Source organism: Leopardus geoffroyi, chromosome B3 (assembly GCF_018350155.1).
Source record: "Leopardus geoffroyi isolate Oge1 chromosome B3, O.geoffroyi_Oge1_pat1.0, whole genome shotgun sequence".
NCBI lineage: Eukaryota > Metazoa > Chordata > Mammalia > Carnivora > Felidae > Leopardus > Leopardus geoffroyi.
Window position 1 is genome coordinate 107,855,063 of NC_059337.1, and position 15,790 is coordinate 107,870,852.

At 34.8% G+C, this 15,790-nt stretch overlaps 1 protein-coding gene across 6 annotated transcripts in view; it reads left to right on the top strand.

Moving 5' to 3' along the window:
• Window positions 1-15,790, top strand: part of SLC38A6 (solute carrier family 38 member 6) — a 75,800-nt gene that overhangs the window by 26,495 nt on the left and 33,515 nt on the right. For all 6 annotated transcript variants that reach the window (XM_045451171.1, XM_045451166.1, XM_045451167.1 and 3 more), the window contains 2 exons: window positions 5,330-5,408; window positions 15,580-15,662. In XM_045451171.1, the coding sequence (XP_045307127.1) occupies window positions 5,330-5,408; window positions 15,580-15,662 (162 nt within the window). The remainder of the gene's footprint in view (window positions 1-5,329; window positions 5,409-15,579; window positions 15,663-15,790) is intronic.

Genomic DNA, 15,790 nt, shown 5'->3' on the forward strand with positions numbered 1-15,790 from the left:
GGAAGGATATAGGAAATTTGGAAGGAGTTTTTTTTCATAAATACATACTTTGACAAAATTTACTGGCAACATGTCACTTTAAAAAGGTTTTGAAAGTAATATATTTCTTAGTAATGATTTTTTAAAATTATTTGAGTGGATAGTGGTAGAGTGGATGCATAATGTTACATTAGTGTCAGGTGTACAACTTTAAGTGATTTGACATTTTTACTTTATTTTATTTTATTTTTAAATTTTTTTTAACGTTTTATTTATTTTTTGAGACAGAGGCAGAGCATGAACGGGGAAGGGGCAGAGAGAGAGGGAGACACAGAATCGGAAGCAGGCTCCAGGCTCTGAGCCATCAGCCCAGAGCCCGACACGGGGCTCGAACTCAGGGACTGCGAGATCGTGACTTGAGCTGAAGTCGGACGCTTAACCGACTGAGCCACCCAGGCGCCCCAACATTTTTATACATTATTCTGTGCTCACTACAAGGGTACCTACCATCTGTCCTGTTATATTGCTATTAAAATATCTTTGTATTCATTATGTATTCAGTGTATATATTCGTTATGCCATTTATACCCATGACTCACTGAAGTTCAGTTAGAGGATTTTAGAATAGTAAATATTCTGGTCCCATTGTGTTCAAATTTGAGATCTTGATAAGTGATAATGATATACATTTTCTTAGGGCTATGGGAGAAAATTTCCTCCATGTATTTTGATTTCCATTTGTGTACAAATTAAGGAAATGACATTTTTCAGGATTTTAGAAAAAGAGATTGTATTGTGTACTGTTTTGAGTGAGGATAGCCTTTCAGTGGCATTTGGACATTTAGGAGGAATACTGGGTTAATAAGACATGTTGAATAGAATAAACCAGTTGCTATCCATGACTAAAAACATGTTTGAAGTAAAATTGAATCTCTCAGACGGAAAGGCAAACTTATTATTTCCTCCCATAGTACATCTGTTTGGGGCTGGCTGACTAATCCTTTGAGAAGTTGCTGAACTTCCTCCAAGTGCTGAAAACCTAATTCTGTTTTAAAAATAGCTGTATGTAATCTTATCTTCATACGTGTATTTTAAGAGTTTAACAAAAAGGATAATTATTTTTACAAACTAATGATTTGTTAGACCTAGATTCCAGTTGAGGCTTTCTTTTTTTTGTTTGTTTGTTTTTTAAGGAGTCCTGGGAAAAGTAGTCCAGAAGAATACAGGGTTTTTGGGAAGAGAGATTGGTCTGTTGTTTTAATTATTTTTTTTTTTTTTTTACATTTCAGTTTGATGTTAATACCTCAAATATGTGAGAATAGGAAACTTTCTCCTGTGAATTACAATAATAGCTGTAGATGCATTAGAATCATAGAATCATGCAACAGGGTCCTTCATGAAACTCCTTAGCTTGTCTGAGAAATCTTGTACTGATAACTCTACCAAACCAGCTACAAAGCTGAAATAAATTACATTGAAAATACATGTCAAAGTGAAATCAACCTAAGTGTTTTTATTTTTTTTTTTTAATTTTTTTTTCAACGTTTATTTATTTTTGGGACAGAGAGAGACAGAGCATGAACGGGGGAGGGGCAGAGAGAGAGGGAGACACAGAATCGGAAACAGGCTCCAGGCTCTGAGCCATCAGCCCAGAGCCCGACGCGGGGCTCGAACTCACGGACCGCGAGATCGTGACCTGGCTGAAGTCGGACGCTTAACCGACTGCGCCACCCAGGCGCCCCAACCTAAGTGTTTTTAAAACTTCTAACTAATTTCTTTGAACTCCAGCATTCATAAGCAATTTGTAATTGAAATGCTCATGACGGAAGAAAAAATAATTCTAGGGAGTGGTCCTTTTCATAGACTACCCTTATTTTTTCTTTCCTGTGGTGGATTCTTCTTCACTTTGCTCCTGCACTTTTCCATAATAGTTAATAGTGCAAATTTCTCAAGCCAGACTGGCTGTTTATACCATTACCACCTTGGGCAAGTTACTTCTTTGTGCCTCCATATCTTTATCTGTGAAAGAAATACCTCACAGCTTTGTGGTAAAGGTTAAATGAGGAAATAACTTGCAGATCACTTAGAATACTGGCCAGCATGGTATAGGCATCCCAAACCCAAAAGTGTTCACTGTTCTCATGGTTCTTCTCTCACAGGTCTCTTTCCCCTGTTCTGTATTTCTGGCATCTCTTCCTTCAATGTCCATGTTCCCAGCTCATGTGTTTCTCTTATGATTAGAGCAACCAATATTAATAGCTTACTACTTGCTATTGTCTAGTCAAATTTTACCCTATTTTAGTCATTTCTTAATATAACACTTGGTTCTCCGCATGGTTTTCAAAGAATACTTTCAACTTCTGTGTTTTGATTGGGTTGACAGATTTTTTTATTTCCTTCCCAGGGCAGTTTCCATTGAATGAGTTCTATTAGTTATGTTTAAAATGAAGGAGAAAAGAATACTTAGTTAGTTAATGTGGTAAAACGAAGTGATTTGTAATGGCTTGAATACCTGTCATCAAGGTATGTCTTTTAGCACCAATTCTGGCTTGGTAGTGTGGGGGCCAGAATCACTTAACTATAACCATGGCTAAAATGGATGACCCTGGTACAGCTATTAATTTAGAGTACAACATGGTATGTCTTGTATTAGGAGTCTATGCTATGTATGGATGTCAGCAAAAATCATTTACAAATTCTTGCTTATGAACTGTCTCTAAGATAGGTCTTTAAGCACTTCCTTATGTCATTAATAGAAGACATGAGACAAAAGGTGTGGCAGGCAGCTGTTTGATCTAGTGAAGCTTTTGGTTATAAACAATGGATGTATGAGCTCTCCTGTTGATAATTATATCTTTAAAACTTTTTTTTTTTTTTATTGAGCTAGTTGTCCTTTTTATGTGAATCTAATTAAGATGTATTTCCTAAGTTAATATATATTTGGTAGTCTGTTTTGCTTCTTCTCTGTATTATATATAATATGTTAAGGTGGTAGTCCTTGCATGGAAGTTTACTTGTGGTTAGGAAAAAATAACGAAGGCAGTGAAAAGGATAGTGTCTTTGTTTTCCTTGCTTAATCATGGGGGCTTTTCCTCATCAGGAGCTCTGTGGTTTTGTAGCTCTTAAAACAAACACCAGCATTCTCTAAGAAAGAAGCAGTATTTACATGTTGTATTATATCTTGTATGCTGAGATCTCTTTTTGAGAGAGAAACATATGTTTGGTGAGTTCATGTTTCTTGAAATATACATGATTCTTCAGACTGGAATGTAATGAAATAGGACTCCCATTTGAAAACCAAAGAGTTAAGGCTACAGTAGAGGATAAAAGTGATCAAATGATTAGCCAGGGGCTAATAGAAATTCTGGGAAGAATGACAGATTGTGTATTAGAAAGAAATATGATATCATATTCATTGAAGCTTTTACAACTAAAGATCTAAAAGAAATAATAGAAAATTACTGAAAGAGATGAATGTCTGAAACTTTAGAAACGCACGTGGTGTTGGATTAATCCAAGCAAGAAAGACTGATGGGCGGATAATAAATTACAATTGTATAGGAAGTCTGCATTCCTTGTGTTCAAGGTACTTTTGTCTCTTTTTTTTTTTTCTTGCAAGATATATTTAAGCAGCTTGCCAGTTGCAGAAAATTCAGCTCATGATTTTCAACATCATACCATATGTGTATGATTCTTTGGAATAGATAAAGTATTATAAACAAGACCCCAAATCCTTGAGTGAAGGAGGTTAATCTAAACCTTCCTTCTGTTCTGTGCCAAATTGATAGCATTTTTCCTTTTGAATGAATGATACAGAACACCTTTTCACATACAATCAATTGCAATGCCCCAAAACTAAAAGAGTTTGAAGAAATGTCCTGTACTTCTGTTGGGCAAAAAGCTATACTTCAACAACCATACTAATGCAGGAAAATAAATAGTCATAAACTGGAAAATGTGTGTATACATAATGAATTTTCATTGAGGAGAAGTGAGCATTTAGCTGTTCTAAATTTTATTTTGCCATGTGTACATTACTTTACTAAAAAAAATTGTGTATGTGTGCTTGCATGTAATTATTGTCCATCTTCATATAAATATATGTACAAAATAGTATATTTCCTTTTTTTCTTTCTCCAGTGGTCACATAGTACTGTAATAATTGTGGAGAAGTTCAGCTACATTTACACATGTTGTTTGAGAAAAATGCATTCTTCTTTTTAAACATTTAAGCCTTTTAATCAATTTTTCACCAGATTTTTACCATTCAGACTTGGCATTCATTTGTGTTCTTAGTTTTTGTAGGTCCAAGGAGAAAGTAAAATGTTTCCTGAAATATAAATAAGTAATAAAATTAACGTGCGTACAGAGTACACTCTTTATTCTTCTTGGACATACTCTTGTTGGCCCTTTTTTAATATACACTTAATCTCTGGGGGAAAGAGAGATTATTACTCTGTTAAACTGAAGTTCTGACTCTAATCATCTGGGTTTCTATGTACTTAAACATGTAAGCTTAAACTCAAGTATTTACATATAAATGAGTTCTATGTTCTGTAACCATATTAAAATATTTCCTAATATATGATGGAAGGTTTATAGGATTTTTTTTATAGCTGCATCAGAAATGGGATCATTAGTAAAATGCTTTAAAAACTAGTTCTTTCTTGGATCCTGTCAAATCAAATGTAAGAAATAATGCTAGCTTCAGGTTTTGATTACATAATACAGATGAGCTCTGTTAATAAAATGGAATAAAAGTTGTAAGTTTTGTCCATTTAATATGCTTAGCACTTACCACTGAATCTTTTCTAATTAGTTTTAGAGGACAATTAAAAATGTAACTCATTATGCACTTTATTTTTATTTTATAATAACATGTGCATAATGTGTTGGGGGGAAGCAAAGAAATGGAGAGGAAGGGAGTGAGACTTCTTTGGGTGTGGGGGGGGGTCTCTCTAGTACTTATTAAACTCCTGTTTCTGTATCAGTTGTTGCTAAACTAACCTCTAATGCCTTGAACAGGGTTGAAAACATACAAACGTGTGCAAAACAACAAAAAGTTTTTCATTTATAAATTCCCTGTAATTAAGACCCTTCCTTTTACCTAAATAGTTTGTCTTGGGTTTGAAATGTAAACAAAGCATCTATAATGAGCTACCAGTTATTCTCTACACAGTTATTTATCTCCATTCCTGGCGTGTATATACCTTTGGGATAATGCAGTATGAGTTAATCTTCCACGTGTTGTCAAAGCCCTAATGGACATCTGTGTTTCTGTATAAATTATTCTTTAAATGGTTAAGAAGTATAGAATTCTAATAGAAACTGTTTTTATCTTTTTTTGCAGCTATGTCATCATATCTTGTAATTATTAAAACAGAGCTTCCTGCTGCTATTTCAGAATTTTTGTCAGGAGGCCATACTGGGTAAGAAAAAATATTTCCCGTTGTGTCCATTAATTTATTAATTCAATAAGTATTTATTCATGATATGGCATATTAGGCAAAGACAGGAAGGAACTGTTTCTTGGAGAAGAAAAAAGGAGAAATTTCTTCTTTTGATGAAAAAATGAGGTAGGGAATGGGAGTTAGTGGAAAGTCCTGCCCGTAAAGGTCTTAAACAAAGGAGGGGAGTGGTTAATACTGCTGTCGCTTTTCAGCAAACCACAGTGATAAAGTTACAGCCACACTTGTGAATTTCTTTTCTAAAGCAGGGTTTGAAAAAATAAATGGTTTGCAGGGATTTAATTATTTCATTTCCTGTTTTTTAACAATATTATAAACAATACTAAACCACATTATACTTCCTTTCTCCCTTATTTAAAAAATACTGGGTTCTAAAGACTATTGACTCATCTCTTTTTATGGGAAAAAAACAATTCTGTTTTTCCTTGCACAGGAAAAGAAACTTTGCGAAGAATAAACTCGAAAAGACAGAATAAATTCTTTTAAATGTCATCAAGTTATTTCACATAATTTCTAAACCATAATACAAAAACCTATCAGACTTTTTGATGTAAATATTTGGCTGTTATGCTCTAATATGTGAACTTGTTCTGGACTGAAGGGCAAGTTTTCAAAATTAACTTTTTAGCTTTTGCAACTTGGCTTCCATGAAAAAACTCTACTTAGACAACTGCAAATACATATTTATAAGGAAAGTATGGTGTACTTCAGATCTGAATAGGAATCGAAGTCCCGCATGATTTTTCATCATCAGAAACTATTGTGCCTTTGTGTAGTACTTTACAGTTTATAGGGTTTCCACATTCATTATCACATTTGGTGTTCACAACTGCCTCATCTACAGCTTTATCCAGTTACTTTTACATTTTATGCTCTTAGTTTGATGAACAATTGCTATAAGAAATAGCTGTGTTAAATTCACTTTTGCATCGCTGTGAAAATAATGAGGACAACTTCTATTACTCAAAAAAATTCTATGTGGCAGGTTTATTTTAAGGTTTAGGGCTGAGAACTCAAGGCCATGAGAAGTAGAATCAGGAATGTTAGACTAAGAGTAAGGAGACATGTTCTATCCATGTGACATTCAATGACCTCAAGAAGTTTTACTTCTTTTGGCCATATGACTTAATTCTGTGGTTTGGGTTTCTTCACCTGGCTTAATGGGGGTACCAGTGTTCTTAAGAACAACTTCTTTTTTTTTTTTTTTCAACGTTTATTTATTTTTGGGACAGAGAGAGACAGAGCATGAACGGGGGAGGGTCAGAGAGAGAGGGAGACACAGAATCGGAAACAGGCTCCAAGCCATCAGCCCAGAGCCCGACGCGGGGCTCGAACTCAGGGACTGCGAGATCGTGACCTGGCTGAAGTCGGACACTTAACCGACTGCGCCACCCAGGCGCCCCAAGAACAACTTCTTAAGAAAGTTGTTGACATGATCAAACAAGATATTATATATACAAATGCTTTTTGTAAGATGATAGCATAGTGTAAATGTGGGGAATTAAGAAATTCTGTAATGTTGCGTGTCAAATATACCCGCAATTAAAAATAAAGAAATTTCAATAATAATAACTACATGAAAGGTGAATTTGCCCTGTTTGCTCTGCCAGGAAGGTCAGAGTCAAATTTGAATGTGTTGCATAAACTGTTAATCCTAATAGTTGTCACATGTGCTTTGCCTTCTTGCTCCTGAATTTGGTGACTTTTGTTTAAATTTTTATTGTCATATGTCTTTGTGGAAAGAGAAGGGATAAAAATGTATATAAAATTTTAGAAATAATTAAGGTAGCATAAGACAGAACTGCCATTAAAATTTAGGTCTTCTTTCTGTAAATGCGATACTTTTACCATAGCTTCAATTTAAATCAATTGCAATTTGCTTGGGATTTTTTTCTGGTTTGTCTAAAAAAAATAATAATAAACTCCCATCTTATTCATCTTAGTGGAACATTGATTACAATGGTATTTTTATATGTCAGAAATTGATTTTTAAAGCTATACTTCAAAATACTGTGGCCAGTTTGTATCATCTCGGTTTTGGAAAATTGCACATCTCTTGGACAGCCTCATCTTGTTGTACATGAAATGTACATTTGCTTACTTTGGACTTCAGAATTTTGAAGAACATTAATAAGAGACTATATTAGTTGGTCAGAATATAGATAAATCATTAATCTTTACAGCTTGATGCTGTAAAATAATTAAGAAACAAATGTTATGGTAATTAACAACTGTCTAGGGCAGTGTATTTTAAAAGTTACATAGCAGTATTTCTTCTGAGATCAATATGATATTGATATGCTTTTATTTTAGGGTTTGACAATAAATTGCAGTTAAGGTCTTTCAGGTGTGCTTATTTTCTGTGAGATTTGATGTACCTTTGTGAAATATAAACCTCTAAAAAGATGTTATCAAAAAGAAACCGTATGTTCACAATATTCTGATTTCAAAAATTACTGTTAGAAGTCAGAAACTATAATACTTAATCCCAAACTTGTATGAGGCATTGGTATTTTTCACAGAATAATTTATATTTTAAAAATCTATGGCTGTTAAAAGTTGGAAGCTCTCTGTTAACATTTAATGATCTTGTCAGGGGAATATGATTGACACAATTAAGTTGTCTTGCATTTGAGTTACATAATTGATATGGGATGTGAGTAAGATCCTAATTCAGAACATATGATACTCTTGTTCCATTCCATTCGAGAATGAAATTAAAGCAACTTATAAATAAATCTGGTTTTCGTTAAAATATGGAAAAAAGCATCTGCATGCCAAAGCATTTGCAATACAGCTAAGGATTTAAACTCTATATTTCATACTTGGAACATTTTTATCATACAGGATTAAATCCACAGATCAAACAAGTTTTTTAGGAAGTATAAAACTTTTTACTCTAATTCTTTTGGCTTAAAGGAATGTATATTTAGATTACAGTAGGAAAACAGGGGTTCGGTTAGATAATTCTTTTTCCCCCTTAGGAAAAAATTTAAGGTTAGTATATTCTTCTAAAATTTTGATTTATAAAAGATGCTTATTTAATAGGTGCTTTTGGAGATTATGTTTTACTGGTTTGTATTTCTCAGGCTGGGTTTTAGTTTGCAAGTTTAATCACCTCTGTTCTTTGGAAACTGTCCATCGCCAAACACAATTCAGTTGACTGTGACATGCACATGAAATCTAAACTAACTTTACTGTGCATTACTATATTGCCTTATGGTTGAATGGTAAAGAAAAGCACTGTATCTGCACTTGGCTTTATTAATGTACCTTAATAAGAAATGATTAACCAGTAGCCAAGCCAGGGATAGAAAAATTATATTTTGCAATAAAATTTTATTTGTTGGTTATTTATTTATTTACTTTGAGAGAGAGAGCTTACGCCAGCAGGGGAGGGCCAGAGAGGAAGGGAGAGAGAATCCTGCACTATCAGCACAGAGCCTGCTGTGGGGCTCGATCTCACGAACCGTGAGATCATGACCTGAGCCGAGATCAAGAGTTGGACACTGAATTGACTGAGCCACCCAGGCACCCCAATAAAGTTCTTTTTATATCAGGAATTTAAAATCCAGTCCTGTGAAGAGGACAGTTTAAAGGAAAGCACCGTTCTGAGAAAAAGGAGGCAGTATCTGAGGCATGTGTTAGTCTGCACTAACATACCATAACTGTGATTCTGAGGGACTGCTGGGAGGAGGTGACATTGTCTTTAGTCCCACAGTTAAGTGCTTTGGGCAGTCTCATGGCTTTTGGACATGAGTGAATTGTGGTCTGATGTAGTTGTAATACGTTATATAAGTTGTATAAGTTATAAACTTCAGGACTTAAAGTGTTCCTTTATTCTTACGCAAGAGAAAAGAGTCTTTGGTCCTAAAGATTAATATGCCCTCTGCACAACCCCACCTTCATGACAGTAGGAACAGCAGAACTGTCAGATGGAATCTGCTTTGGTGCTCCTTTGGGTCTTTTTTCTCCTGACACTGCAGTGGTCTGGGTCTGATATTGGGTCCCAGAAGGAGCGTGGTTTTAGGCAGAGAGCCCTGGGCTTTTTGCTGTTTTCAGAAATTTGGTGGCCAGGTGTTCCTCAATGAGGGATATTTTGAAGTTCCCATTTTGACACTTGAATTCAAGAGTGACTAGAAGAGGAACATGCCCAATATCATTTTGTATTCTTTTTTTTTTTTTTTGACATTTATTCCTTTTTTGAGAAACAGTGTGAGTGGAGGAAGGACAGAGAGAGAGGGAGACACAGAATCTGAAGTAGGCTCCAGGCTCTGAGCTGTCAGCACAGAGCCCTACACGGGGCTTGAACTCACGAACTGTGGGATCATGACCTGAGCTGAAGTCGGGCGCCTAACCGACTGAGCCATGCAGGTGCCCCGTCATTTTGTATTCTTAATATGTATGCTCTTAGGTCCTCCTGCATACAGGAATTGAGAGGCATGTGCAAATGCAGAGAGCACATCTTTGGGTCCATTAGTGCTAGAAAGACTTGTGCATAGGTTTTTGGGTTCTGACACATGCATTTCCTAAAGACATGAGTTAGAGTGAAAAAGGGAAAGGTGTCATCGTGGTGCTATTTCTGCTGCTGCTCCTTCTTTTGCTGTGTTTAAGAGGAAGTTGCTGGCACCCAACAATACCCGGGAAAGATACGTTACAGAGGACTTCCTCTTAAACCAGGTACAAAAGGACACAGTGCATGATGAAGTCCATGTCGGAAGCCAGGGGTGGAAACCCATGTAGAGGAAAACCTTTTCTTTCTTTTTTCTTAAACTGAGATATAAATAACCTATGACATTGTATACATTTAAGGTGTACAACATGTCAGCACACTTCTATATTGCAGTGTGATTGCCACGGTAGTGTTAACTAACCCCTCCATCACATTCTATTAAGAATCTACTCTCCTAGCAACTTTCAGGTATACATTATTGTTCACTACAATCAGAAGGCTGTGCATTAGATCCCCAGAACTTATTCATCCTCTAATTGCAAATTGTACCATTTAACCAATATCTCAGTTCCCTTGCCCACCCCCACCCTCACCCCTGGTAACCACCATTCTACTCTGTTTCTGTGAGTACGGCTTTTTTTGATTCTACATATACGTGATAAACGATAATGATCTTTTTTCTGCCTGACTTATCTCACTTAGCACAACACCCTCAGAGTCCATCCATATTGTCACAAGTGGCAAGATTTCCTTCTTTCTCGTGGCTGAATAATATTCCATTATTCCATATGTATATTGTATATATGGCATATTATGTATGTGTGTGTGTGTATATATATATAGATAGATAGATAGATACATATATACACACACATATCCCACATCTTTATCCATTCATCTACTGACAAACTCTTAGGTTGTTTCTATATCTTGGCTATTGTGAATAATGCTGCAATAAATATGGAACTGCAGCTATCTTTTCCATATCCTATTTTCCTTTGGATATATCACCCGGAAGTGGCATCGCTGGATCATATGGTAGTTCTATTTTTAATTTTCTTAGGAACGTCCGTACTATTTTCCATAATGGCTGAACCAATTCGCGTTCTCACTAACAGTGCGCAGGGATTACTTTATCGCTACTTCCTCACCAACACTTGCTATTTCTTATCTTTTTGATACCCATACTAACAAGTGTGAGCTGATATCTCATTGTGGTTTTAATTTGCATTTCTCTGAAGATTAGTGATGTCGAGCTCCTTTTCATATACTTCTTGGACATTTGCATGTCGTCTTTGGAAGAATGTTCATTTCCTCTGCCCAGTTTTACATTGGATTGTTCAATTTTTTTTTTTGCTATTGCTTTGTGTGAGTTCTTTATATAATTTGGATATCAACTCCCTACCAAAGATATGGTTTCCAAATATTTTCTCTCATTCCATAGATTGGCTCTTCGTATTGTTTGTTGTTTCTTTTGCGGTACAGAAGCATTTTAGTTTGATGTAGTGCCACTTATTTCTGCTTTTGTTGCTTATACTTTTGATGTCATGTCCAAAAAATAAATGCCAAAACCAATGTCAAGGAGTTACTTTCCTATGTTTTCTTCTAGAAGTTTTATGGTCCGATATTACACTTAAGTCTTTAATCCATTTTAAGTTAATTTTTGTGAGTGGTATAAGATAGGGGTCCTTTTTATTTTTCTGCATGTGTTTATCCAGTTTTCCTAGCACCATTTATTAAAGAAAAATTGTTCCCCATTGAACACTCTTGGCTCCCTTGTCAAATGTTAGTTGGCTGTATATGGACACAGAGTTGTTTCTGGGCTCTGTTATTTGTTCTGTTGGTCTATGTGTCTATTTTAAGCCAGAACTATGCTATTTTGAATGGTATAGCAGCTTGGTAGCATAGTTTAGGATCAGGAAGTGTGAGTGATGCTTTGTTTTTTCTCTCAGGATTGCTTTGGCTATCTGGGATCTTTTGTGGTTCCATACAAATTTTAGGATCGTTTGTTCTATTTGTATAAAAAGTGTCATTGAAATCTTGATAGGGAATATGTTAAATCTATAGATAGCTTTGGGCAGTATGGACATTTTAACAAATTAATTTTTCCTATCTATGAACATGGACAGGATAGCTTTTCATTTGTGTCTTTTATTTCTGTCATCAAAGTATTACAGTTTTCAGTGTATTGAATTTTCACTTCCTTGGTTAAATTTATTCCTACATATTTTATTGGTTTTGATGCTGTCATAAATGGGATTGTTTTCTTTATTTCTTTTTCAGATATTTTGTTGTTAGTGTATAGAAATGTAACTGGTTTCTGTAAGTTGATTTTGTATCCTCCAACTTTACTGAATGTGTTGATAGTTCTAACAGTTTTTTGGTTGAGGTTTCCTGTGTATAAGATCGTATAATCTGCAAATAAAAACAGATTTACTACTTCTTTTCCAATTTGGCTGTCTAGCTAGGACTTCCAGTATCATGTTTAAAAAGAGTGGTGAGATGAGGGGGTGGGGGGGCCTGAGTGGTTCAGTAGGTTGGGCGTCCGACTTTGGCTCAGGTCATGATCTCGCAGTTCATGAGTTCAAGCCCAGCATGGGGCTCTGTGCTGACAGCTCAGAGCCTGGAGCCTGCTTCAGATTCTGTGTCTCCTTCTCTCTGCCCCTTCCCCACTCATGCTCTGTCTCTCTCTGTCTCTCAAAAATGAATAAACATTAAAAAACATTTTTTTAATAAAATTTTAAAAAAGAAAAGTGGTGAGATTGGGCACCCTTGTGTGGTTCCTGATCTTAGAAAAAAGCTTTCAACCTTTTCCGATCGAGTATGATGTTAGCTATGGGTTTGTTGTGTATGGCCTTTATTATGTTGAAGTATGTTCCTTTTATACCTAGTTTATTGAAGCTTTTATTATAAAAGGTTATTGTATTTTGTCAAATCCTTTTTCTCATATGTCGAGATGATCATATGATTTTTATCTCTCATACTATTAATGTGCTGTGTCACATTTATTGATTTACATATGTCCTACCACCCTTGTATTGCAGGGATAAATTCTACTTGATCATGGTATATGATCTTTTTAATGTGCCACTGAATTCAGTTTGCTAATATTTTTTTGAGGAGTTTTGCATCTGTATTAATCAGGAATTTTGATGTGTAGTTTTCTTTTTTTTTTTGTAGTATCCTTATCTGGCTTTGATATTAGAGTATTCTGCCCTTGTAAAATGAATTTGGGAGTGTTCCCTTCTCTTCAGAGTTTTGGAAGAGTTGGAGAAGAATTGACATAAATTCTTCTTTAAATATTTGGTAGAATTCATCATTACAACTATCTGGTCCTGGGCTTTTCTTTGTTGGGAAGTTTTTGATTACTGATTCATTTTCCTTACTCATTAGTGCTCTGTTCATATTTCCTATTTCTCATGATTCAATTTTGATGTATGGTTCTAGGAATTTGTCCGTTTTCTTTTCTTTCTTTTCTTTTTTTTTTTTTTTAATTTGAGAGTGCAAGTGGGAGAGGTGTAGAGAGAAAAGGAGAGAGAGAACCTTAAGCAAGCTCCACGCCCAGTGCAGAGCCCGACGCAGGGCTGTCTCATGACTATGAGATCACGACCTGAACTGAAATCAAGAGACGGATGCTTAACCAACAGAGCCATCCAGATGCCCCTATCCATTTTCTTAATTTAACAGGCCAGTGGGAGACTTTAGCTACATGGTAGAAAAAGAAGATGCATTTTCACTAACTGGGAATTCTGAGAGCATCTACCATATGATTTGGACAAATAATCCCTATTGTCTTTGATACTCTAGCTCCCATATTGGCATGAATTTTACTTTGTTACTATTGTGCGTGTGTATATATGTGTATGTTTCAGTGAAAAATGATTACAGGAAATTTAGAAAAGGCAGATAAAAAATAAAAATCATGCATAATACCATCTCTAATCATGGTTATTTCATACCATAATACCATCTCTAATCATGGTTATTTCATTCCCTTTTAATTTTTCTCAAGCTTTTTTAAACATAGTTAATAACCATATATTTTATACTTTTATCATTTCCATTTCACTAAATTGTCTTTTTTTTTAAAGCTGCATAACATTCCACTGAATATGCTGTTAATTGACCTAATATTTTCTATTGTTAAATATATAGGACTTCCTGCCACCTTCTTAATATTATAATAATGTTATATTCATAATTTCATGCACATAGAATTCTTTATATTATAGATTATTTTCTTAGATTACCATATTTTTATTGCTTTTGCTACATATTGTCATTGTTTTTCCAGAAGTAGTAGTAATTGACAAGATCACTAACAATGTGTGAAAGATCAACTGTGCCACATCCTTGAATATTGTTTTTAAAATAATTTTACTAGTTTAATTTCAACAGCCTCATTTTTATTTCTTAAATTAGCACCAGAGATTGGATATTTCTTTGTGTGTATTTACTAGTTATACTTCTTGCATGAATTGTTTGTCCTTTACATACTAAAGTGAAATCTTTACTATTAAATTCTTGGGGCGTTAACTCTAACGTTTTAAAACTTATACACGTGTATTTTATATTAGAAAATTGAAACCCATCTATATGTAAACCAGGAGAAAATAAAAATTGCTCATATTGCTACCACATAGACATATCTGCTTCTGGTATTTTAAATCTGTCCTTCTGACCGTTTTTTTTTTTTTTTTTTTAATGTTCATCCAATTTTCTTAAGTAATCAAATACATCATCACACACTTTTAACTTGCCTTTATTTCATTTAATACGCTAATGCCTTTATATGAAAAATATAGTACTTTTTTTCCTGGTAATTCATGCTCTTTCTTGATAATTTGAAAAATATAGAAAACTGTAAAGAATAAAAATGACTGATCATTCTATCACCCAGAGATGATGGCTATCAATAGGTTGTAGTTCCTTTCCATTTTTAATGAATCTATCCTTTCCTCAAAATTGCTATCATGCTATATATATTTATGATGTTTACTGAGTATTCATTCCGTTATTATACTTACAAAAATTTCTTTTTTGAAATTGTTCCCGAGTCACATAATTTGTTTTAGAATTGTCATGGTCTTAAGGGCACCTAGGTGGCTCAGTAGTTAAGTGTCAAGCTCTTGGTTTCTGCTCAGGTCATGATCTCACGGTTCATGAGTTCATGCCTTGCATGGGGCTCTGCGCTGACAGTGCAGAGCCTGCTTGGGATGCTCTCTCTCTTTCCCTCTCTCTTTGCCCCTCCCTTGTCTCTCTCTCAAAAAATGAATAAACTTAAAATTTTTTTTTAAAAATTGTCATGGTACTAGATGTTTGTTTCTGATTTTCTGTATTTTTTCATGCAGTTTTTACCTTCACCAGTTTTGTGCTTACCTTGTCACTCCTCACCAACATTGACTATTATCTTACTTTTAAATATTTGCTAATTTAGTGGTTGAAAAATGGCATCTCATTATTTTGATACCTTTCTTAAATGAAGATTCACTAATAAGAATAATAGGATTTCACTAGAACGTATTTTAATAAAAGGAAGTAGACTTTTCTTAATGGGTGGTTGTAATGGTTCTAAGTGTGTGTGTGTGTGTGTGTGTGTGTGTGTGTGTGTGTGTGTATGTGTGTAAACACAAACAGTGGATTCCTGTGCCTAAAATAGGACTTTTTTTTTTCTAATAGGTCTTGGTATCTTGATGGACAAATACTACTAATAATCATTTGTGTTGGCATTGTGTTCCCTCTTGCACTTCTTCCTAAAATAGGTAAGTCTTTAGAGAAGAGAACATTTTTTTGTTTGGAAGAGAGAGAAGATAATGTTAAGGGGTTTTTAAATTTTACAGTACCACATTTTTAGCAGAAGGGTGGTAGTGGTGAATAATTTTGAACTTGG